The sequence below is a fragment of the Thalassophryne amazonica genome, chromosome 8 (genome assembly GCF_902500255.1).
Source record: "Thalassophryne amazonica chromosome 8, fThaAma1.1, whole genome shotgun sequence".
In the NCBI taxonomy this organism is placed as follows: Eukaryota; Metazoa; Chordata; class Actinopteri; order Batrachoidiformes; family Batrachoididae; genus Thalassophryne; species Thalassophryne amazonica.
This window is the reverse complement of record NC_047110.1, coordinates 77744042-77770648: the sequence shown is the minus strand read 5'-3', so window position 1 is coordinate 77770648 and position 26607 is coordinate 77744042. Positions and strand designations below refer to the sequence as shown.

The 26607-nt window shown below is 40.4% G+C and overlaps 2 protein-coding genes and 1 long non-coding RNA gene across 3 annotated transcripts in view; 2 read left to right on the top strand and 1 right to left on the bottom strand.

Annotated features, from left to right (window-relative positions):
• Positions 1-948, bottom strand: part of LOC117515949 (kelch domain-containing protein 10-like) — a 35692-nt gene extending 34744 nt beyond the window's left edge. Inside the window, exon 1 of the mRNA XM_034176764.1 lies at positions 482-948. Coding sequence (XP_034032655.1) covers positions 482-572 — 91 coding nt within the window. The 5' untranslated portion in view covers positions 573-948. The remainder of the gene's footprint in view (positions 1-481) is intronic.
• Positions 949-2146: 1198 nt separating this feature from the next.
• Positions 2147-26607, top strand: part of LOC117515948 — a 30815-nt gene continuing 6354 nt past the window's right edge. Inside the window, exon 1 of the long non-coding RNA XR_004562266.1 lies at positions 2147-2200. This is a non-coding gene — a long non-coding RNA (uncharacterized LOC117515948). The remainder of the gene's footprint in view (positions 2201-26607) is intronic.
• Positions 5358-26607, top strand: part of LOC117515947 (ubiquitin-conjugating enzyme E2 H-like) — a 25840-nt gene continuing 4590 nt past the window's right edge. Inside the window, exons 1-6 of the mRNA XM_034176763.1 lie at positions 5358-5616; positions 17960-18036; positions 18174-18248; positions 18375-18414; positions 18616-18668; positions 20006-20134. Of these exons, the coding sequence (XP_034032654.1) occupies positions 5564-5616; positions 17960-18036; positions 18174-18248; positions 18375-18414; positions 18616-18668; positions 20006-20134 (427 nt within the window). The 5' untranslated portion in view covers positions 5358-5563. The remainder of the gene's footprint in view (positions 5617-17959; positions 18037-18173; positions 18249-18374; positions 18415-18615; positions 18669-20005; positions 20135-26607) is intronic.

Here is a 26607-nt window from a genome sequence, read left to right as displayed (position 1 = left end):
GGTTATGACTGTTCACTGGTTTATGGCTGGTGATGCAGAGATATTCCATGGTGTTAGCTCCAGCTCCATACTGATTTTTATGTCCGGTGCAGCATTCTTTTTATGTGACACTTCCTTTAACACAGGTGTGATCTCTCAGAAGTATGAGTTGACATCTTCACACTTCCTTTGACACATTCGTTCAGTAAATAATTTAAATTTTATACCTTTGGTGTCTATGAATGGTCTTTTCTTGTCGATGAATGGTCCGTGTCTATGAATTGTCTGGTTAAAAGACGAAAGCGTGGCAAAATAAACGAAATAAAAATAAACGAAATAAAAACATTCCTGCTAGCACTTCACTGTGCTAGCATCGGTTAGCTTTAGCCTGTATGGCAACACAAGACGACTCGGTGCAAAGTTATAAATCAGGTGTTAGCGTAACCTTCAGGATTTTTTTCCCCCCGAATGTGTCAGCTGCAGATGTTTTTTGTTGACTAACCTGACTCACGGACGAAGGGCCTCCAGGACAGTTTCTCAAACATGTTCAGTTGATGGTAGCTGCACATTTTGTCCTTTCCAGAAGACGACATTTTTACAGATACCCAAACAACAGAACCAAACCTGGAGAGGAGCCCGGTTTCGTTTCAAAAACTGTCGTAGCATGAGACCATCAATGGGAAGTAAAAATAAAGACAAAAAAAAAGAGAAAGTATCAGCCGGTGTTTCGGATTAAATCGTAGTTAAATTAAATGGTGATCGACTTCCGATGCGTTGGATGTTGCTACAGTAACGGCTGAAAGTCTCAAATGTACGATAAAATCACCGTCTTTTGAAAAGAAAAAATCCACCCAAACTGCAGACTCAGCGTTTTATCGCTCTTAAACCAACACAACACCCTAACATGAAGGTAATCCGCCCGTTCATGATCACCACTTTATGTGGAACGCATGTAAACTTTCTGCGACCAGTCAAACACGCGCCTTCGGGGCGGGGCGCTATTGAGCCAATATTTACATATAATATTACATCGTTGCGCTAATCCTCAAGTCCCACTTTTTAAACTCAAGTACACTTAAACACAAATATTATGTGTTGAGTTTTTATATTTCAAAGACACGGTTTTGAACATAACCAGCCACATTGCTGCTGACCAATCACAGGAGGCCTCGCCCCTTCGTGTCGCGTTCAAGACCCCGTGATGTTCTCACAGACTAACACATTAGGCTTAATCTTGTTTATATGATTCAAAATTTCTATCTCTGCAATTTCATCACACATATGTTCCACTTTTGTTTTGGACATTATATTACACTGTATTGATAGAGAGCTTCATAAATCTATAAATACAAAAGACAATCTATATATGTATGTGGTACGGTTTGTGTTGGCTATGCACAGCCACGGTAATAAAGCAATCAACACCAAACTTGGTATGGTGACTGGGGGAACCAAGGGGGAGGTCACTGGGGCACTTAGGCTGAAAGCATACAGGCGCGAACACACACACACACACACACACACGATCACCCTTATATATTAGATCACAACCCACTCACTGGAGCCCTTATTTTCGCGGTTCACGTGGTACTCAGGTCAGGTAGCAAGCATCACACTTTACTTACTATATAGTAGCGGCTGGCTAGGGTGCACTTTAATTACAATCTGAACGGGCCAACATGCACTGCGTTAGGTGTGCGTTTTTTCAATTAAAATGTACCTACTGTGTACATCATGCCAAAGCATTGCCATGATATGACATGTTATCACTTTTTATTATCTTTCACTTGAGTCTCATGAATGTCACAAACTGCTCTGTGAAAATTAATGATGACAACATACACACAATGCAATGCAACATACTACACCTTAACTAAATGACATGAAATATACGCTGACATGGCTAAAATTCTTCTCTATTACCCATGCACAGAACAGGTAACTCAGCTAGTACCTATATGTATAAAAGGCAATCTCTGTATGTATGTATGTATGTATGTGGCACGGTTTGTGTTCGCTATGCACAGCCACAGTAATTAAACAATTAACAATAAACTTGCTACGGTGACTGGGGGCACTGGGGGGGGGGGGGGGTGTTGTCACTGGGTCCCTTAGGTTGAAAGCATACATGTGCAAACACACACACACACACACACACACACACACACACACACACACACACACACACACACACACACACACACACACACACACACACACAGTCAGCCTTATATTTTAAATCACGTCCTGTTCATTGGAGCCCTTATTTTTGCAGTTCACGTGGTATAATACAGTAAATTTTGCTGTCTCCCAAACAGCTCAGCTGAAGCAAAGTCATTGCAGTGGTACACAAGGATCCACCGGTGACAACTACTGCAGTACCAAAGACATCCAGGTGCTGCTTTAGGTCTCTGGTTAGCATCCAAGTCTCACAACTATCCAGTAAGACTGGAAGCACCAGGACCTTGAAGATTTGGATCTTTGCTCTCATACAAAGGTATGACCATCACCAAACACCTCAGTGGTCAGTTCCATACGATTCTCACATTTGTTACCACTTTCAACAATGCTGCTGTGATCTAACCATCCTAGAGGCTTTTTAAGACACCTTGACACTTGTATGAATTTGATGCCTGCACTAGCACGAAGTCTTGTGTGCCAAAGAGTAAACTCAATGTAAATTGTGCAAGGCTCTGCGCGCAATGACACGCAGTGTTTGCAAATAGGTTGTCGCAATATTTACAACTAGTTCATGCAAGTGACACAAAATTTATTTGTGCCAGAAATTTTGAATATTTCAAAATTTTCTTTGTGCACTGGCATGCAGCCTCTCCATGGACTATGATGTTTGCAGATGACATTGTGATCTGTAGTGTGAGTAGAGAGCAGGTTGAGTCTAGCCTGGAGAGGTGGAGATATGCTCTGGAGAGCAGGGGAATGAAAGTCAGTAGGTGCAAGACTGAGTACATGCGTGTGAATGAGAGGGAGCCCAGTGGAATACTGTGGTTACAAGGACCAGAGGTGGTCAAAATAGATGAGTTTAAATACTTGGGGTCAACTGTCCAAAATAATGGAAAGTGTGGTAGAGAACTGAAGAAAAGAGTACAGGCAGGGTGGAGTGGGTCGAGAAAGGTGGCAGGAGTGATTTGTGATTGAAGAATATCTGCAAGGGCAATGTTTACAAAACAGTAGTGAGAAAAGCTATGTTGTACGGCTTAGAGACAGTGGCACTAACAAAAAGACAGTAGGCAGACCTGGAGGTGGCAGAGCTGAAGATGTTGCAATCACTTTGGGAGTGACAAGAATGTACAGGATTAGGAATGAATATATCGGAGGGACAGCGCAAGTGGGATGGTTTGGCGATAAAGTCAGGGAGGACAGACTGAGATGATTCGGACATGTGCAGAGGAGGGTCCCAGGGTGTATAGGGAGAAGGATGCTGAGGATGGAGCCACCAGGCAGGAGGAGAAGAGGGAGGCCAAAGAGGAGGTTTATGGATGTGCTGAGGGAGGACATGCAGGTGGTTGTTGTGACAGAGGAAGGTAAAGAAGACAGGGTGAGATGGAAACGATTGATCTGCTATGGCGACCCCTAACGGGAGCAGCCGAAAGCAGAAGAAGAAGGCTGTGTGTTGATGCAGACAAGAGACATATGATCAATGATTGAGTGGTTGTGACTTTGATGCAGTGATGCAGTGAAGTCCTATTATTAGGCACTAGCTGATTACCTGCCCTAAGGCAAGTTTGATTCAGAGACTGAAATGAAAATTTCATCTTCACCAACAAAGCTATCACCCCCCCACCCCCCACCTATCCTGGATTCCAGAGAACTGTTAGGGCACGACTAAAGCTGTCTGAAGAAGAGACAGCTGCTTTTACTACTGTTACTACTACTACTACTACTACTACTACTACTACAACTATGCTACTGTTACTTGCAAAAATGAAGAGGAAAAAAGTACAAAGGAAAAAGAAGAGAATAGAAAAGTATGACATCAACCTTTTATGACACCTGGCGATTATGATGCAGCACAAAAGTGTCTCTCCCCTTAACTACTACTGCTAAAGCCGAGATAGACATGTCCAAACTTGTCCTCTGACACGCCGAAACGGAGGTGTTCCTTTGTCTCGCTTCCAAAGCGAATCGGTCGTGACGCGCGAAGCCTCCGCACGGCTTTCCATGACAAAATCTCTTGTTAAAAGTGAAATCTGCTGGAAAATGGCTGATGTCCAGCTCTTGTGATTACCAGAGAAAGAGCACACGACGGTCTCGTATCCACAGAGCCATCAGCTCAGAAATGGTCCGGTGGCTTGTGCCGTGTCGTCGCAGCTTGGAGCGCGGCGCGCTGAGCGTCCTTAAAGGGGTCCTTAAAGCTGTACTACCAGACCTTATTCTCTGTGAAGCCCGTAAAATTTTCACTGAAAGCCAGATACATTTTTCGAATAGTTTCCAGGTGCCAGTCTCTAACAGCTTCTGAAAAAATTCTGATGGAAAAAACCCCCAAATCATTCCACCATTTCCAGACAATGAAAATCCGACGAAGGGGCGGGACCACTCCTTCCACAAGGCGTGCTCACAGGTGAATGACGTCACCGACAGGCGTGGAAAAACTCACGCATGCGCACAAGGGTTCAAGCTTGTCTGACGTGAAAACATATGAATCAAATCCATATAGTTTAAAAAAAAATAAAAAGGTACGATACTTTATGGACAGACCTCGTATATGTGTGCCAAGTTTGGCTCAATTCTGCAGCACAAAAGTGCCTCTCCCCTTTACTACTACCACAAGTACTGAAGTGCCCAATGTTCACACAAGTTTTGGATCCTGAGTAGACCACACAACCTGCACAGCAGTAAGCTGTCCTGGAATACTGGGTCTACATTAACACCCCCTTACTTAATTGCACAGAGCCAGTTCTAGAAAAAAAAACACCCTGTTATACTGTTTTCAAGGACCTGCATAATCCCTACAGAACGCACCCCATACTCTGTGAAAATCAGAATGTGAGTGTGTAACAATGGTGGCTACCACTGACATGACCGGGACTGGACCAGTTGTCTGCTTGGGTGGTTGTCATCCAGGACCCAAGGTGGCTGCAGAGTGTATTGGGTGCAGATGTAGAGACAACCTGCATATTCACTCAAAATTGTCATACATATGGCCCTAAAATCAAGCCTATTTGTTTTGCATCATTAAAGAGGTGAAATTAAAAACCTTTCTTTCAGCACATTTGGAGAGAACATGCTATCTGGCCGATCCCACTCCATGATACTTGAAGGCTTTCTGTAGATACTTTGTAGTCTACTTCAACACCTTAGCCCCGCCTCTCAGCACGAGTTGATGTCACAGAGAGACTGACTGACTTCAGGACAGAACTGGCTGGTCAGGGAGGATGTTTCTTTGCTGAGAGCAAAAGAGAAAAGTGGGCGATGTTGCAGCTAGGATTCTCTTTATGGACAATTTGGGAAGGCTGCTGATAGAGTGCACAAGGCTACAGCTGGTTTTCACCTCACAGCTTGAGAGACCATTATCAACGCAGTATTTTTTATTTTTAGGTCACTTCTGAAAAGGAATACAAAAAAAATGTCGTCTCCAAGTCCGGGCAAGAGGCGAATGGACACCGACGTGGTGAAACTGTATCCTTTTCCACAGCATAAACAAACAGGCTAAATGAGGCTAAAAGCAAACACACGTCCTATGTGTCAGTAATACTGTCAAGGTCTCTATTGTTGCTTATAGCCTCGTTTGTAATGTAGTTTGGTTTTATCCAAAAAGTGTGGAAGCTAATAACGACGAGCTCGCTGAACATTAACGTTGTCCAGTTTGCCAGACGTTTGCGAACGTTAGCACTAGCCTAGCTCTGTGCTAGCTGCAGCCGTTTAGGAGAACACAGTTTTTAGCCTGTTAGCACGCTAACGCGTTAGCACTTTATGGGTCACCAAAGCAAACCAATCTGTCGCAATTATAACTCTGTATGTCAACGACGTGAGAGCATTGGATATTATTAACAGCTAGTTTACCTTCCTAGCCGTGTTTGTGGGTTTGGAAATAGATTTTTTAGGTCGAACGTTTTTTTCTTCTAAATTAAACCGACGGTTAAAGCAAGCATAGAGTGTAAACTTTGATCTTTGAAATAATTTTGAATGCAGTGTGAAAATACCTTGAAAATTGGTGCTGAAAAATTGTTTTTAATACAGCGATTTGCACATCCTACACGAAGTTGCACTGATTTATGCCAGAAGGAGAAAAGTAATTAAATAAAATGTGGTCTTTGCATAATCTTTTTTTCCCAATAGTAGCCTCTCTGAAATCCAATAACGTATTATTTTTTAAGTGTCGTCGCTTGCCTCCATATCACAGGTTTTCGTATTGTTACACAGAATTTTCGCACATTGCTCAAGTTTACATGAAAGGTTTTCTGACAGCGTGAGGTGAACTGTTTTGTTTTTGTCCTGCAGTTAGAAGCTGCGGTTTGATTGGTCAGCCTGTTACCATCCGGAACATGGTAGAAGGCGGAGCTTTAGGCACAGCTGATCGAGGAACAACAAACGGGCTGAACGGTGCACATGCAGGATGGGGGGCTGGGAACATCCAGGAGCTGTGTGTGCTGATAGGATGGACATAATGAGTTTTCACCTTGACATAACCAGGATATTTATTTTAAACACAACAGAGCAGACAGAACCGATAAGAGTATTAGTATTTGTTACTTCTCTCAGCGGTGTGCTTTGATGTGTCAAGATTGCACAAAATCTAAAAGTTGGGGAATGTAGTGATTGTTTAATGATGAAGAACTCCAGCTTTTTGTTGCAATTTGGCCACCAAAGGGAGCTCCCTGAACAAAACAGGGCTGGCTGTTTTGTGAGTGTTTTCGAACAACTAACAATAGGTCCTTTCTTGCCTTAAAAAGTGGCTCTGCCCCAAAAGTTTGTACTGCAAGTTAGGCTAAAAACAGTTCACCGGTTTTGGTGAAAATCCTGATAACTAACAAACATGTCTAGGAAGAGAGGATAGCATTTGTGGATGCAACATTGGAAGAGAGTTTTTTTCTAAATGTCAGTGACTGAAAAAGTAATGCATGAATCTTGTCAAAAGTTGGATGGCATGCATTTTAGATAGTGAATGAATGTCTTGTGCAGTATGTTCCATATCTGGCAGACTGCTGGCCTTTGGACAAATGTGTCCTGTGAGAGAGCTGTTGTGGTTACCCTCTTCCCTGTTGCAGACACGTATTTGTATGTCTGAATGTCAACTGCTGCAATTCGTATTTTGCACTTTGGGAAATGTTTGTCTGCCAAACACTACTTTTTCCAATCCATGTGTTTGAACTATCTCCATCAGCTGACCTTTGTGTTTTGATTTAAATTAAAACATAATGGTTTCTCAATATTCAGTAAAATGAAGATCAGTTTGATGGTTTTACATTTAATGAGAAATATTTGCTCAACTTGAAATGGATGCCTGCAACATGTTTCAAAAAAGCTGGGACAGTGGTTTGTTTACTACTGTGATAGATCGCATTTCCTTCTAACAACACTCAGTGTTTGGGAACTGAGGACACTAATTCTGAGTGTAATGATTGGTTATAAAAGGAGCATCCCCAAAAGCAAGCAAAGATGGAGCAAGGATCACCACTTTGTGGACAACTGTGTGAAAAAATAGTCCATCAGTTTAAGTGTTTCTCAACGTTCAGTTGCAAGGAATTTAGGGATTCCGTCATCTACAGTCCACAAAATAATCAGAAGATTCAGAACTTTGTACATGTAAGCGGCAAGTCCGAAAACCAACATTGAATGCCCGTGACCTTCAATCCCTCAGGCGGCACTGCATTAAAAAATGACATCATTGTGTAAAGGATCTTACTGCGTGGGCTCAGCAACACTTCACAAAAATATTGTCAGTTAACGCATCTACAAGTGCAAGTTAAATCTCTACCATGCAAAGTGAAAGCCATACATCAACAACATCCAGAAACGCCGCCGCCTTCTCTGGACCCGAGTTCATTTGAAATGGACAGACGCAAAGTGGAAAAGTGTGCTGTGGTCTGATGAGTCCACATTTCAAATTGTTTTTGGAAATCATGGATGTTGTGTCCTCTGGACAAAAGAGGAAAAAAAACATCCAGATTGTTACAGCACTAAGTTCAAAAGCCAGCATCTGTGATGGTTATGGGGTGTGTTAGTGCCCATGACATGGGCAACTTACACATCTGTGATGGCACCATCAATGCTGAAAGGTACATCTAGGCTTTGTGGAGCAGCACATGCTGCCATCCAAGCAACGTCTTTTTCAGGGATGTCCCTGCTTATTTCAGCAAGACAATGGCAAGCCACATTCTGCACGTGTTAGAACAGCATGGCTTCGTAGTAAAAGAGTGCAGGTACTAGACTGGCCTGCCTGCAGTCCAAACCTGTAGCCCATTGAAAATGTGTGGCGCATTATGAAGCACAAAATGCGACAACAGAAACCCTGGACTGTTGAACAACTGAAGTTGTACATCAAGCAAGAATGGGAAAGAATTCCACCTACAAAGCTTCAACAATTAGTGTCCTCAGTTCCCAAACACTTATTGAGTGTTGTTAGAAGAAAAGGTGATGTAACACAGTGGTAAACATACCACTGGCCCAACTTTTTGGAAACGTGTTGCAGGCATCCATTTCAAAATGAGCAAATATTTGCACAAAAACAATAAAGTTTATCAGTTTGAACATTAAATATCTTGTCTTTGTGGTGTATTCAATTGAATATAGGTTGAAGAGGATTTGCAAATCATTGTATTCTGTTTTTATTTAGACTTTACACAACGTCCCAACTTCATTGAAATTGGGGTTGTACAAATGCACCGGGAACACTGCACATTCTTTTCTAAAGAAAAATGTATCAATTTTGTCATTGCTTTTCAGAAAATGAAGAAAAAGGAATATTAGGTTGTTCAAAAAATAGCAGTGTGCATTTTTTTTCTTTACAAACTCAAGCATTTGCTGTATGAACTGAAAAATGCTTTAAGATTGAGCTTTCCTGTGAATCACTGAACTAAATAATATTTAGTTGTATAACCACTGTTTCTGAGAACTGCTTCATATGTTTTGCATGGAGTCGACCAACTTCTGGCACCTGTGGTCAGGTATTCCAGCCCAGGACGATTGGACTACATTCCACAGTTCCTCTGCATGTCTTGGTTTTGCCTCAGTTTTCTGTTGGATTAAGGTCCTAGAATTGGGCTGGACACTCCAAAATGTCAATCTTGTTCTGGAACCGAGATGCTGCTTGCTTGCTGGTGTGTTTGGGGTCGTTGTCTTAATGTCTTGTTGAAACACCCATTTCAAGGGCATGTCCTCTTCAGCATAAGGCTACATTACGTCTTTAAGTATTTTAATGTATTCAAACTGATCCATGATCCCTGCTATGTGATAAATAGGCCGACACCATACTATGAGAAACATCCCCATTTCATGATGCTTATGCCACCATGCTTCACTGTCTTCACAGTGTACTGTAATTTGAATTCAGTTTTTGAGGGTTGTCTGCCAAACTCTTTGGCCCCTAGACCCAAAAAGAACAATCTTGCTTTCATCAGTCCACAAAATGTTGAGCCATTTCTCTTTAGGGCAGTCATTGTGTTCTTTGGCAAATTATAACCTCTTCAGCACATGCCATTTTGTTTCAACAATGGGGCTTTGCTTGGGCTACTTGCCCATAGCTTTGCTTCACATAAGTATCTTCTAATTGTTACAGCACTCAACTTTAGACCTTATTTGATCACCCTGGAGCTGATCACTGGCTAAGTCTTTGCCATTCTGGCTTTTCTTTAATCCAACTGAATGATGGTTTTCCATTTTCTTCCACATCTTTGTGGGTTTGGTTGCCATTGTAAAACATTTGAGATCATTTTAACTGAGCAGCCTATCATTCGCTGCACTACTTTATACGTTTTCCCCTCTCCAATCAACTTTTTAATCTACGTTCGCTGTTCTTCTGAACAATGTTTGGAATGACCCATTTTACTCAGATTTTCAGAGAGAAATGCACTACAACCAGCATGTACAACATTTGCTGCCTTTGTCCTTAAATAAGGGCACCTGTAAGGGTGTAATAAGAGTCACAGAAAGGAAAAAAAAAAAATGCTGATGCTATTTTTTTTTTTTTAAACAGACTGATATTCTTTTTTTCACTAGCTGTAAAGTAATACATTTACTAAATTTTTCTTCATGATTTGATTTAGAATAGAATGTGCAGTGATCCCAAATCATTTGAGTACAGTAGTGTTCAGAATAATAGTAGTGTTATGTGACTAAAAAGATTAATCCAGGTTTTGAGTATATTATTGTTACATGGCAAACAAGGTACCAGTAGATTCAGTAGATTCTCACAAATCCAACAAGACCAAGCATTCATGATATGCACACTCTTAAGGCTATGGAATTGGGCTATTAGTAAGAAAAGTAGAAAAGGGTGTGTTCACAATAATAGTAGTGTGGCACTCAGTGAGTTCATCAGTTTTGTGGAACAAACAGGTGTGAATCAGGTGTCCCTATTTAAGGATGAAGCAGCACCTGTTGAACATGCTTTTCTCTTTGAAAGCCTGAGGAAAATGGGACGTTCAAGACATTGTTCATAAGAACAGCGTAGTTTGATTAAAAAGTTGGTTGGAGAGGGGAAAACTTGTACGCAGGTGCAAAAAATTATAGGCTGTTCATCTACAATGATCTCCAATGCTTTAAAATGGACAAAAAAACAGAGACGTGTGGAAGAAAACAGAAAACAACAATCAAAATGGATAGAAGAATAACCAGAATGGCAAAGGCTCACCCATTGATCATCTCCAGGATGATCAAAGACAGTCTGGAGTTACCTGTAAGTGCTGTGACAGTTAGAAGACGCCTGTGTGAAGCTAATTTATTTGCAAGAATTCCCTGCAAAGTCCCTCTGTCAAATAAAAGACATGTGCAGAAGAGGTTACAATTTGCCAAAGAGCACATCAACTGGCCTAAAGAGAAAAGGAGGAATATTTTGTGGACTGATGAGAGTAAAATTGTTCTTTTTGGGTCCAAGGGCCGCAGACAGTTTGTGAGACGACCCCCAAACTCTGAATTCAAGCCACAGTTCACAGTGAAGCATGGTGATGCAAGCATCATAATATGGGCATGTTTCTCCTACTATGGTGTTGGGCCTATATATCACATACCAGGTATCATGGATCAGTTTGGATATGTCAGAATACTTGAAGAGGTCATGTTGCCTTATGCTGAAGAGGACATGCCCTTGAAATGGGTGTTTCAACAAGACAATGACCCCAAGCACACTAGTAAACGAGCAAAATCTTGGTTCCAAACCAACAAAATTAATGCCTCGCAGATGTGAAGAAATCATGAAAAACTGTGGTTATACAACTAAATACTAGTTTAGTGATTCACAGGATTGCTAAAAAAGCAGTTTAACATAATAGTTTTGAGTTTGTAGCGTCAACAGCAGATGCTACTATTATTGTGAACACCCCCTTTTCTACTATTTTTTACTGATAGCCCAATTTCATAGCCTTGAGAGTGTGCATATCATGAATGCTTGGTCTTGTTGGATTTGTGAGAATCTCCTGAATCTACTGGTACCTTGTTTCTCATGTAACAATAAGAAATATACTCAAAACCTGGATTAATCTTTTTAGTCACATAGCACTGCTATTATTCTGAACACTACTGTATATGGAAATAAAAGCTATTTTAAGGATTTTTGAGCATTTCTCACTTTTTTAAAAAAAACACTGCTATTATTTTAAACACAACTGTATGTTTTTGAATATGTAGTTAGTATGATTGTACAATTGTAATCAGTCATTCGTTTGTTCATAACCAGTAGTTGTATGATAGGGTAGATAACATGAGTTGAATATATTTGTCCCAAAATGATCAGTGGTGACTAAAATTGGATATAAAAAAAAAAATTTTAGCAACATAAAAATTTTTTTTACAGAATATCTCATAATAGGCATATCCAGGAATTGCATGAATGGGGTGAAATCAGCTGTCTTGATCACCTTGTTTGTCTATTGCTTTTTCAGGCTTTAGTCAGTCACAGTACACATGCAACAAAGCTTGCCTGTGTCAGAATTTGAACAGAGTTCTGATATACAGTGCATTTTCTGCATTTTATGTTAGCATTATTCCAAAATGGATGAAATTTTTTCCTCAAAAGTCTTCACACAATACCCCATAATGACAATGTGAAAAAGTTGTTTTTTTTATTTAAAAATAGCTTACATTTTTTTAAATAAACAAACACAAACTAAAAAATAAACCTATGAAATCACGTACATAAGTATTCACAGTCTTTGTTATGAAGCTCAAATTGACTCCAGGTGCATCCTGTTTCCACTGATCATCCTTGAGATGTTTCTACACCTTAATTGGAGTCTACCTGGGGTAAATTCAGTTGATTGGACATGATTGGGAAAGAGACACACCTGTCTACATATAAGATCCCACAGTTGACAGTGTATGTCAGAGCACAAACCAAACATAAAGTCAAAGGAATTGTCTGTAGACCTCCCAGACGGGATTGTCTGGAGGCACAAATCTGGGGAAGTGTACAGAAACATTTCTGCTGCTTTGAAGGTCCCAATGAGCACAGTGCCCTCCAAGAACCCAGTGCTCACTCTGTCAGAGCTCCAGCATTCCTCTGTGGAGAGAGGAGAACCTTCCTGAAGGACAATCATCTCTGCAGCAATCCACCAATCAGGCCTGTATGGTAGAGTGGGCAGACGGAAGCCACTCCTTTATAAAAGACACATGATAGCCCCCCTGGAGTTTGTCAGAAGGCACCTGGAGGACTCTCAGACCATGAGAAACAAAATTCTTTGGTCTGCTGAGGCAAACATTGAACTTTGTGGCATAAACACCAGGCATCATGTTTGGAGGAAACCAGGCACCTTCCCTATAATGAAGCATGGTGGTGGCAGCATCATGTTGTGGGGATGTTTTTCAGCAGCAGGAACTAGGAGACTAGTCAGGATTGATGGAAAGATAAATGCAGCAATGTACAGAGACATGCTGGATGAAAACCTGCTCCAGAGCACTTTTGACCACCTCACAATGGGGTGACAGTTCATCTTTCAGCAGAACAATGACCCTAAGCACACAGCCAAGATACCAAAGGAGTGGCTTCAGGACAACTCTGTGAACGTCCTTGAGTGGCCCAGGTAGAGCCCAGACCTGAATCCGATTAAACATCTCTGGAGAGACCTGAAAATGGCTCTTCACCGACACTCCCTATCCAACCTAATTGAGATTCAGCGATGCAGCAAAGAGGAATGGTCAAAATTGCCCAAATGTAGGCATGCCAAGCTTGTGGCATCATATTCAAGAAGCCTTGAGGCTGTAATTGCTACCAAAGGTGCATCAACCTTTGAGCAAAGAGTGTAAATACCTATGTATATATGAGTTCTTAGTTTTTTATTTGTCAGAAATTTGCAAAAAAAAAAAAAAAAAAAACTTTTTTATGTTGTCATTATGGGGTGTTGTGAATAGAATTTTGAGGGGGAAAATGAATTTGCTCCGCTTTGGAATAACACTGTTACATAAGAAAATATGGAAAATTTGAAAAGCTGCGGGTACTTTCCAGATGGTCTGTACTGTACTATACGCTTTTTTGCATGTCTTCTACTGTTGTGCGCTCTCATTAGGGGACACCACAGTTGGTTGTCTTTCTCTTCTGCCCTGTGCATTTTCTGTCACACCATCCACCTGCGTATTCCTGCTTACCACATCCACAACCTTCCGCTTTGGCCTCCCTCTTCTCCTCCTCCCTGGTGGGTCCATCCTCAGCATCCTTTTATGGATATATGCCAGATTCCTCTTGTGCTCATGCCCAAAGCACCAAATTGTCTTCTCTGTCCAGACTCATTGCTTCCCCTGCCCCCTTCAGAAAATCATAGCATCTTCAGCTCTGCCACCTGCAGATCCACCATATGTCTTTTTGTCAGTGCCACTGCCTCCAGGCCATCCAGCATAGCTGGTCTCACTATCCTGCAAACATTCCCTTAACTCTTGCAGATACTCTTTCATCAAAATCACTCCTACCACTCTTCTCCACACACTCTACCCTTCCTGCCTTTTCTTCTTCAGTGTCTCTGCCACATTCTCCATTGCTTTGAACAGTTGACTTCTAAGTATTTGAACTCATGTACTTTTGCCATATGTACTTCTTGCAACCTTAGTCTTTGTCCTCTGCAGTGATGCCGGTAATGCGTTACTCTAATCTGACCACTTTTTTAGTAACGAGTAATCTAACGCGTTAATCTTTCCAAATCAATAATCAGATTAAAGTTACTTCTCCAAGTCACTGTGCGTTACTATTATTTTTACATTGTGGGTCGATAGCAGCATTAAACTTGGTCCGTGGGCAGGAGGTCGGGGTTCGACTGAACTGCCCACTTTAAGCGAGCTGTGAGCTTTTCATCCATGGTTTTTTGCAGCAGCTCGACTCGTCCTCACCTCTTAAAGCGCGGTGACAACAGCACACCTGCACTGAGCTTTACAAAGACATTTTTATGCTTTTTTTTCTCCGAGCCGCTCCATATCTGCTGCTAAAAACAGCTGATCCTCTGCGACACATTAACAACTAACACTACTTTCCACTCCAATGCACCTAAACTCTCTTTCTGGGGACCACATGATGTGAAAACGCAGTAAAACTTTCTTACCTGTAAATCTGGTCATGTTTTCTGCATAAATAAATGTTATCCATTCTTTGTGCTCAGATGCCAAAGCAGGGGCGAATCCAGATGGAATGGGGCGTGAGGCAGGGATGTGCCCCCCCTCCCCACAACACCCCTAGATTAAAGGTCCAGTTTTGAAGCCTTTTTTACTACAACTACTAATACTACTTAAAATAATATTAATTTCGACATGTAAAATGTTTAGAGAGAATTGAAATGTTAGAAAAATGTTAGAATTAATTTAAGTTACATTTATAAACAATGTAGGTTAGAAATTGCAAGTTGTACTGTTACAGTGCTGTCAACAGTTAAATATGAGGTCAAGAAAGAGGTCTTTATTTTACTTTTTATAAAACAAGTATTTATTTTCATTGAAGTCAAGAAAGGGTGACTAAAGTGAGTTTTGGCAAAACAGGTATCGTCATGTTGAGGTGGCAGAGGGTTGTTGTCGGCAGCTGGGGAAAGTAACTAAAAAAGTAACTAGTAATCTAACTTAGTTACTTTTCCAATTAAGTAATCAGTAAAGTAACTAAGTTACTTTTTCAAGGAGTAATCAGTAATTGTATTACTTTTTCAAAGTAACTGTGGCAACACTGCTCCTCTGTGATCCTTGTGACCTAGTTAAAATAAGTCATGGTCAAAACCTTGTTGCTGCTATAATTCATGCACATGCACTAAGTTGAAACACATTAATTATGTATGATTTCATATGGGTATGCATCAATAACACTATACAAAGGTGGGGGGGGGGGGGACACATAAGCGTGGCACTTGTTACAAAGCTGGAGTACAGATGATGAGAGCTTTTATGTGGCAAAACAAACAGCAGCTGTTCTCCATTTTTCTTTAAATTCCACCCTTTATTGTGTCACAGATGAATAGGCCTTACCTTTGTTACTCATGCTGTGATTGACACATCCTCCCGGCCCAGGTCACCTTTCGTCTGCACTAGCTGCTCATTATGTGAAAACCAACAAATTCACACCACTCTCTGTTGGCTGATCTCAGTAATATGCTAAAGCATGTGAACTTTTAAAGAGTAGTGAGAGTCACGGTGCTTGTACTTATTAATTTGATAGGCCAGCCATGCTTTCCCATCAGTGTTGTTTATTCATTTTTTACATTTTTACTCTGCATTAATGGCATTTGATGGAACTTCTTGTTTTAAATGTTATATCCTGTTGTATTGGAAACAACCAACCTTTCCTGAAGAACCAGTAGCTCCCGCTGAGTTGTTACAGTAGCGTAGAGGGACAGGTCACTGATATTTGAATCCTCCCTGATTGGACCCAGAAAAAGTGTGTCAAGGTCAACAGCACCCTCTGAAGTCATGTGAGAGGATTGTGAGATGAACTCTTATTACCAATATCTTGGGTGTGTAACAATTTGGTTTTGAGTATTGGAGCCCATTTCTGTAGCTCCCACATTTTACAGTTGTATGCAAATTTTGTGCACCCCTGATAATTTTCATGATTTACATTTAGAAATCATTGGCTGTCTGGATCAGAAATTTCAGTTAAATATATCATATAGCAGGCGAACACACTGATATTTGAGATGTGAAATGAAGTTTCTAGTATTTACAGAAAGTGTGTAATTATTTAAACAAAATTAGGCACATGCATAAATTTGGGCTCCCTTGTCACTTTACTGATTTAAATACATTTAGCACTAATTATTGGAACACAAAATTGGTTTGGTAAACTCATTGACCCTTGAACTCCTTACACAGGTGAATCCAATCATGAGAAAGGGTATTTAAGGTGGCCATTTGTAAATGTTTCTCCTCTTTGCAGCTCTTCTGAGTGGCAAAATGGGAGCCTCTAAACAACTCTCAAATGGCCTGAAAACAAAGATTGTTCAAAGTCATGGTTTAGGGGAAGGATACAAAAAGCTATCTCAGAGATTTCAGCTGTCATTTTCCACTGTGAGGAACATAGTGAAGAAATGGAAGACCACAGGGACAGTACCAGTTAAGGCCCAAAGTGGCAGCCCAAGGAAAACCTCAGATAGGCTAAAGTTTAGGATGGTGACAACAGTCAGAGTCAACCCATAGACCTACAACATGATCTTGCTGCAGATAGTGTCTCTGTGCATCGTTCAACTATACAGCACACTTTGCACAAAGAGATGCTGTATGCTGTTGTAATGTAGAGAAAGCCTTTTCTGTGTACACGCTACAAACAGAGTCGCTTGAGGTATGCTAAAGCACATTTGGACAAGCCAGCTTCATTTTGGAATAAGGTGCTGTGTACTGATGAAACTAAAATTGAGTTATTTGGACATAACAAGGGGCAGTATGCATGGCAGAAAAAGAACACAACATTCCAAGAAAAACACTTGCTACCTACAGTAAAATTTGGAGGTGGTTCCATCATGCTGTGTCGCCAGTGCAGGTACTGGGAATCTTGTTAAAGCTGAGGCTCACATGGATTCCAGTCAATATCAACATTTTCTTGAGAACAATGGTCAAGAATCAGTGACAAAATTGAAGTTGCGCCGGGGCTGGATCTTTCAACAAGACATCGACCCTAAACGCTGCTCAAAATCTACTAAGGCATTCATGCAGAGGAACAAGTACAATGTTCTGGAATGGCCATCTCAGTTCTCAGACCTGAATATTATTGAAAATCTGTGGTGTGATTTTAAGCAAAACCTGAGATGTTTTGTAAAGAACAATGGTCCAAAATACCTTCAACCAGAATCCAGACTCTCATTGGAAGCTATAGGAAGTGTTTAGAGGCTGTTATTTCTGCAAAAGGAGGATCTACTAAATATTGATGTATTTTTTCTGTTGGGGTGCCCAAATTTATGCACCTGCTTAATTTTGTTTAAAGAATTATTGCACACTTCTGAAATTGCTGATCCAAACAACCAGTGATTTATAAAGGAAAATCATGGAAATCATCATTGGTGCCCAAACCTTTACATACCACTGTATTTATTGTTCCAGCCTTTGATATGAGCCATCAGGTTTACATTTTGAACATGTTTTTCTCTGTTGTACTGAGTGCAAGATTGGTATTGAGGAGCTGTGTTTTTAGTTTTGTCTGCTCTGTATACAGTCACCAATGTTATTGATTGGTCATTTGACCTTTGCTCAGACAGCGTGATATAAGTAGTTTAACCAAATTAAGTTCTTGATGCTGCGCCACAGCCACTTTTATAATGAAGAAGAAAGTGTGGCTGGTGGTGTTTGAATTCTGTACACCTCCTGCTGTTGCTCTCGCCTTGTTTTCTTGCGTGTCTTTTCCATAACCAGACATCAGCATTGAGAGCAAGCACGAGGTCACCATCCTAAGTGGACTCAATGAGTTTGTGGTCAAGTTCCACGGCCCGCCCGGAAGTAAGTGTGTGTTTTTCATCAGTATTGTTGACCATTATTTTATCAGTGCAAATGTAACCAGCATTTTATCAGGCAATATGAGAGCATTCGTTTTAATGTTTAAGATTTAGAGTAATGATCCGAGGCATTTATTTCAGCACTGTACGAAGGAGGTGTGTGGAAAGTTCGAGTGGATCTACCAGATAAATACCCGTTCAAATCGCCATCGATAGGTATGAATGATTTCTGCAAGTGTTGTGTTAAATCTTAATAATGTCGCTCTCTTTGGTCACCAATATTGTCTGTCTCCTGCCCTCATAATTACTGCAGCTGAAGAAAGGTTTTTGTTTTTTAAACAGGATTCATGAATAAAATATTTCACCCTAACATCGATGAAGCGTAAGTATTTTAGATGTGATGTGTGTCATTGATGTTTAAGCACACACCGTAACAGAGTAAACTGAAATTACGTGAACAGCGTGTTTATGACATAAGAAATGCTTTGTTCTGTTTCTTAATCACTTTGTCCTGTGACATGAACTGTCATATTTCTGTGTATTTTCTTATTTTTCCAAAACATGTTTGTAATTTTATTCTCAGGTCAGGAACTGTGTGTTTAGATGTCATTAATCAAACATGGACAGCACTCTATGGTAGGTACCAAGTGCTGATTGATATTGCATTAAATACTGTTTTTACTTGTTGGTACTGATTTGTATAGGAGAAAAAAGGAAATTCAAATAAATTCAAGTAAAAAAAAAACATACCTTAATATATTTAAAATCAGGTGCTCAAAAATGTTCAGGTTGATTGTGGGAAACTGTTACATTTAATTAAGATTTAAAGGTAAATTGTTCTGACAGAAAGTCTCCTTTCAATTGTCTTATGCTTCACTAATAATTGAGGTTTGATGTCATACATGTGAATCATCTGAAGAGACTGAAAGTTCTCCAAATTGAATGTAGTTTGCACATTTACCTGGACAGGGCTTTCTCGCGACATAAGTTTCTTCTGTTCAGTTGAATGTTACCTTAAATGTCAAAGTTTGTCAAGTTTATATCAGTAGTGGCCATGTTAGTCTTTTAGCATGGTTGCATTCAGGTGCATTGTTTGATTATATTTTGGATACATACACTAGCAGTCAGAAGCTGTGCATCTATCTGTCTGTCTGTCTCTCTATCTATCTAAAAGTAAGTCCCTTTGGCTGCTCCCTTGTTTTCACCCGGGGTCGCAACTGCAAATCCGAGATGGATCTGCATGTTGAATTGGCACAAGTTTTGCGCTGCATGCACTTCCTGACACAACTTTAAATTACATGGAGAAATGTGGCAGGAGTGGGATTCGAATCAGTGTTGCCTACTGAACGGTCCACCCTAAAAATCAGAGTATCAGCATTGATTCACAGATTATTGCCTCTTTTCTGCTTAAAATGGACTCGTTTCTATTTAAAACTGACTTTATAGAATGATTTCAGAGGTTTTACTTTGTCATCTGATGGTTAATAATCACATTAAACCCCTTTGATCACTTTGGGTGTAGAAAGTCAGATTAGGACGTGCTGCTGTCACGCTCTGATCGCTCCCCCTGTCTTTTAAAAGCTTAAAGCACAGCCTTTTCCTGCTTTTCTTGTTTCACTCCAGACAATGATGTTGAGGTCATATATTAACCTTTTGAAACGAGCCATTTCTTTTTAAAGTGTCATCAAGAGGAGAGCGTAAAGAGCAGTCTGAAAAAGACATTTGCTAAGAAATTTGCTTTTTCTTGTCTAATACCAAAGTACACCAGAGTGCCCTTTTTTTAAAAAAACATTTCAGTATTGTGCTAAATCTGTGGCTAAAACATCAAAAGAGAGACCTCTAGTGGATGACTGTGTAATTGATACAATAAGTATGTGGAAAAATAGAATCAGTAGTTCAGTCTCTTAGTATTTCACATGATGTCTGTTGCCTTTTTTTAAGTTTATAACAACACTTTCTCCTCACATTCACAGACCTCACCAACATTTTTGAGTCGTTCCTCCCTCAGCTGCTTGCCTACCCCAACCCCATTGATCCTCTGAATGGAGATGCAGCTGCCATGTACTTGCACCGGCCAGAGGATTATAAACACAAGATCAAAGGTAGTGTTATATTTTTATTTCGTGTACTTTTTCATATGCAAACATTGAAATGCAGTCACATTTATGTATACGAGGTCTGTCCATAAAGTATCGTACCTTTTTATTTTTATTTTTTAACTATATGGATTTGATTCATATGTTTTCACTTGTGCGCATGCGTGAGTTTTTCCACGCCTGTCGGTGACGTCATTCGCCTGTGAACACGCCTTGTGGAAGGAGTGGTCCCGCCCCGTCGTCGGATTTTCATTGTCTGGAAATGGCGGAATGATTTGGGTTTTTTCCATCAGAATTTTTTCAGAAGCTGTTAGAGACTGGCACCTGGAAACTATTCGAAAAATGTATCTGGCTTTTGGTGAAAATTTTACGGGCTTCACAGAGAATAAGGTCTGGTAGTACAGCTTTAAGGACCCCTTTAAGGATGCTCAGCGCGCAGCGCTCCAAGCTGCGACGACACGGCACAAGCCACCGGACCATTTCTGAGCTGATGGCTCTGTGGATACGAGACTGTCGTGTGCTCTTTCTCTGGTTATCACAAGAGCTGGACATCAGCCATTTTCCGGCAGATTTCACTTTTAACAAGAGATTTTGTCATGGAAAGCCGCGCGCATCACTACCGATTCGCTTTGGAAGTGAGACAAAGGAACACCTCCGTTTCGGCGTGTCAGAGGACAAGTTTGGACATCTCCGGCTCTCCACAATTTCACTGATACTTACTGGACTGGTAAGCATTGAAAGCTGAGATAGACATGTCCAAACTTGTCCTCTGACACGCCGAAACGGAGGTGTTCCTTTGTCTCGCTTCCAAAGCGAATCGGTCGTGACGCACGAAGCCTCCGCGCGGCTTTCCATGACAAAATCTCTTGTTAAAAGTGAAATCTGCCGGAAAATGGCTGATGTCCAGCTCTTGTGATAACCAGAGAAAGAGCACACTACGGTCTCGTATCCACAGAGCCATCAGCTCAGAAATGGTCTGGTTAAAAAAGTAAAAAAACATAGTTTAAAAAAAATAGTAAAAGAATAAAAAAATAAAAAGGTACGATACTTTATGGACAGACCTCGTATTTGGGCATTATTGTGGTAGTAAGTGTCGACAGCAGTATATTGGAGGCCAAAGCATAAACTCAATATAAGCTTAAAGCACAGACTTTCATGTGTAAAGTGAGGGACATTACATGGATTTTTTTTTTTTTTTGGATATGGTTCTTCCCTTACCATGACTGCTGTTGGTACAGATAATGTCTGTATCCACTTGAATGTATCTTCACATTAGCCAACAGTTTCTGGCTGCCAGTAGCTTAGTGCTTTGAATTTAGTCGCTCTTGATTGTGAAGAGAGCAATTTACTGTGGTCATGGATTGAAATAAGGTGGTAAACAGCCCCAAAATTTAAATGATACCATCAACACCATCACATTTGGCGTTTGTTACTGTGTGTGTGTGTGTGTGTGTGTGTGTGTGTGTGTGTGTGTGTGTGTGTGTGTGTGTGTGTGTGTGTGTGTATATATATATATATATATATATATATATATATATATATATATATATATATATATCTCAATTACTTTCTGTGATTAATTATGATTAATCGCATGGTATATGTGAAACCCAAAAATGAATTCAAAAGACGCTTAAAAGCAGTTTTATTTGAAAATGTAAATGAACATTGCATAAATTTGAAAATGTAAATTTCAACTGAAACACACTAATGAAATCAAATATAAAACCACTGGCAGGTCATTTGTTATCCTGTTTCATATAAAAATAACAATATTCATGTCCATGACTAAATGTACTAAAACAAATACGTCACAGTTGTACACATACCACATTTTGATATGTGTACAATTGTGATGTATTTGTTTTAGTATATTTAGATTTTGTTGTGATTTGGCACTTTATAAGCCGATTAAATTGAATTGAAATTGAACATTTTGATTCTCGAATCCTTGATCTCTGGACATAAATAGGAATAAACAAAATCTGTAGTTTTTGTCAAAAGCCTTATGACTGTTGCTCGTTGCCTTTTATTTTGAAAGCGTAAGTCGTGGGCGAGCTTATGCTGCTGCTTCCTGCTGATAGCTGAGTTCACACAGAAAACGACACGAGGATCGAGAAAAGTACAGGCTATGCAATGCACAACAAAACAAAATGCAGAAAGACACCGAACTTTTGAATGGACATTTTCGGTACAAAGTTCTACAGGATCAGGCCCGGATCCAGACCGGTTTGGACCGATGCAGCTGCATCGGTCAAATTTTTTTTTATGCATCGTTCGTCATCGGTAAAAAAAAAAAATCTTGAATAATCTCGAATAGCCGAACGTGTCCCCGCGGTGAACACAGCTTTTCGGTGGTTTTCATGTCAACCTATAGTCCATAAATTATACGGATTTTTCCGAGTTTCAGAGTCATACGGACGTACAAATAAAGTCGGATATTCAGGGTTTGGTCTGTAATAAACCATTTCTGCAGCGCGGCTCCACTTTGAAACCACGAACCATTGAAGCATTGCTTCGATCCAGTAGCTCGTTGGTTCTTTGATTCACTGCTCTTCAGAAACGGCAAGCTGCTTCTTAACCCCTCGCAAAGCCATTAAAATATTGTCAGTCACTTTTGTGTGGATTAAAGTCACTAACTGGGACTCTTGTCTTGTTGCTGTCAAGAAACGAGAATCATCCATTCACACAGCTCAAAACGCTGCGCGGCTGAGACAGAGTCTGGTTGGAATTAATAACTTCAAAATGAATCGCCGCTTTAAATAAAATGACACCTCTTTCCAAATGTAATACAGACAAGAAACTACAATCGACTAAAACGTTTTTTTTTCCTCCCATAATGAAACGTGCTGCGCTTTACAAATTAGATCCTGAAGTGAAGCACAGCAGCTCTAAGCTCAGCTCAGATATATGGAAACACATTCATGCCAATGTCTGAAAGGAAATGCTTTTGACAAAAACTACAGATTTTGTTTATTCCTATTTATGTCCAGAGATCAAGGATTCACCATGTAGAGTTCATTATGTACAAAGTTTAAGGATCCAGTGACCAAATTCATATTTATTTACTTTAAGACTCAATAAAATGTTCAATTTCAGTTCAATTTAATCGGCTTATAAAGTGCCAAATCACAACAAAATCTAAATATACTAAAACAAATACATCACAATTGTACACATATCAAATTGTGGTATGTGTACAACTGTGACATATTTGTTTTAGTACATTTAGTCATGGACATGAATATTGTTATTTTGATATGAAACAGGATAACAAATGACCTGCCAGTGGTTTTATATTTGATTTCATTAGTGTGTTTCAGTTGAAATTTACATTTACATTTTCAAATAAAACTGCTTTTAAGCGGCTTTTGAATTCATTTTTGGGTTTCACATATACCATGCGATTAATCATGATTAATCACAGAAAGTCATTGAGTTAATGTGATTAAGATTTTTTATGTTTGCCCACCCCTAATGTAAATATATATATATATATATGTGTATATGTATGTGTATATGTGTGTATATGTATGTGTATATGTGTATATGTGTGTGTGTATATGTGTGTGTGTGTATATGTGTATATACACTCAACAAAAATATAAACACAACACTTTTGGTTTTGCTCCCATTTTGTATGAGATGAACTCAAAGATCTAAAACTTTTTCTACATACACAATATCACCATTTCCCTCAAATATTGTTCACAAACCAGTCTAAATCTGTGATAGTGAGCACTTCTCCTTTGCTGAGATAATCCAACCCACCTCACAGGTGTGCCATATCAAGATGCTGATTAGACACCATGATTAGTGCACAGGTGTGCCTTAGACTGCCCACAATAAAAGGCCACTCTGAAAGGTGCCGTTTTATCACACAGCACAATGCCACAGATGTCGCAAGATTTGAGGGAGCGTGCAATTGGCATGCTGACAGCAGGAATGTCAACCAGAGCTGTTGCTCATGTATTGAATGTTCATTTCTCTACCATAAGCCGTCTCCAAAGGCGTTTCAGAGAATTTGGCAGTACATCCAACCAGCCTCACAACCGCAGACCATGTGTAACCACACCTCCACATCCAGTATGTTCACCTCCACGATCGTCTGAGACCAGCCACTCTGACAGCTGCTGAAACAATCAGTTTGCATAACCAAAGAATTTCTGCACAAACTGTCAGAAACCGTCTCAGGGAAGCTCATCTGCATGCTCGTCGTCCTCATCGGGGTCTCGACCTGACTCCAGTTCGTCGTCGTAACCGACTTGAGTGGGCAAATGCTCACATTTGCTGGCGTTTGGCACGTTGGAGAGGTGTTCTCTTCACGGATGAATCCCGGTTCACACTGTTCAGGGCAGATGGCAGACAGCGTGTGTGGCGTCGTGTGGGTGAGCGGTTTTCTGATGTCAACGTTGTGGATCGAGTGGCCCATGGTGGCGGTGGGGTTATGGTATGGGCAGGCATCTGTTATGGACGAAGAACACAGGTGCATTTTATTGATGGCATTTTGAATGCACAGAGATACCGTGACGAGATCCTGAGGCCCACTGTTGTGCCATACATCCAAGAACATCACCTCATGTTGCAGCAGGATAATGCATGGCCCCATGATGCAAGGATCTGTACACAATTCTTGGAAGCTGAAAATGCCCCAGTTCTTGCATGGTCGGCATACTCACCGGACATGTCACCCATTGAGCATGTTTGGGATGCTCTGGACCGGCATATACGACAGCGTGTACCAGTTACTGCCAATATCCAGCAACTTCGCACAGCCATTGAAGAGTGGACCAACATTCCACAGGCCACAATTGACAACCTGATCAGCTCTATGCAAAGGAGATGTGTTGCACTGCATGAGGCAAATGGTGGTCACACCAGATACTGACTGGTATACCCCCCAGTAAAACAAAACTGCACCTTTCAGAGTGGCCTTTTATTGTGGACAGTCTAAGGCACACCTGTGCACTAATCATGGTGTCTAATCAGCATCTTGGTATGGCACACCTGTGAGGTGGGATGGATTATCTGAGCAAAGGAGAAGTGCTCACTATCACAGATTTAGACTGGTTTTATATATATATGTGTATATGTGTGTATATGTGTATATGTGTGTATATGTGTATATGTGTGTATATGTGTGTATATGTATGTATATATATGTATATACGAGGGCTGTCAATAAAGTAACGGTCCTTTTTATTTTTTTTCAAAAACTATATGGATTTCATTCATATGTTTTTACGTCAGACATGCTTGAACCCTCGTGCGCATGCGTGAGTTTTTCCACGCCTGTCGGTGACGTCATTCGCCTGTGAGCACTCCTTGTGGGAGGAGTCGTCCAGCCCCTCGTCGGAATTCCTTTGTCTGAGAAGTTGCTGAGAGACTGGCGCGTTGTTTGATCAAAATTTTTTCTAAACCTGTGAGACACATCGAAGTGGACACGGTTCGAAAAATTAAGCTGGTTTTCAGTGAAAATTTTAACGGCTGATGAGAGATTTTGAGGTGATACTGTCGCTTTAAGGACTTTTCACGGTGCAAGACGTCTTTGCAGCGCTCTCAGGCGGCGTCATCAGCCTGTTCAAGCTGAAAACCTCCACATTTCAGGCTCTATTGATCCAGGACGTCGTGAGAGAACAGAGAAGTTTCAGAAGAAGTCGGTTTCAGCATTTTATCCGGATATTCCACTATTAAAGGAGATCCGTCCGCACGTCTTTCATTAAAAAAATCTCCTTTCTCAGATAAAGGAATTCCGACGAGGGGCTGGATGACTCCTCCCACAAGGAGTGCTCACAGGCGAATGACGTCACCGACAGGCGTGGAAAAAATCATGCATGCGCACGAGGGTTCAAGCATGTCTGACGTAAAAACATATGAATGAAATCCATATAGTTTTTGAAAAAAATAAAAAGGACTGTTACTTTATTGACAGCCCTCGTATATGTATATATATATGTATATGTATATGTATATGTATATATATATGTATATGTATATGTGTATGTATATATGTATATATGTATATGTGTATATGTATATGTATATGTATATATATATACACTCAACAAAAATATAAACGCAACACTTTTGGTTTTGCTCCCATTTTGTATGAGATGAACTCAAAGATCTAAAACTTTTTCCACATACACAATATCACCATTTCCCTCAAATATTGTTCACAAACCAGTCTAAATCTGTGATAGTGAGCACTTCTCCTTTGCTGAGATAATCCATCCCACCTCACAGGTGTGCCATATCAAGATGCTGATTAGACACCATGATTAGTGCAGAGGTGTGCCTTAGACTGCCCACAATAAAATGCCACTCTGAAAGGTTTTGTTTTATTGGGGGGGGATACCAGTCAGTATCTGGTGTGACCACCATCTGCCTCATGCACTGCGACACATCTCCTTTGCATAGAGTTGAAGAGAACACCTCTCCAACGTGCCAAACGCCAGCAAATGTGAGCATTTGCCCAC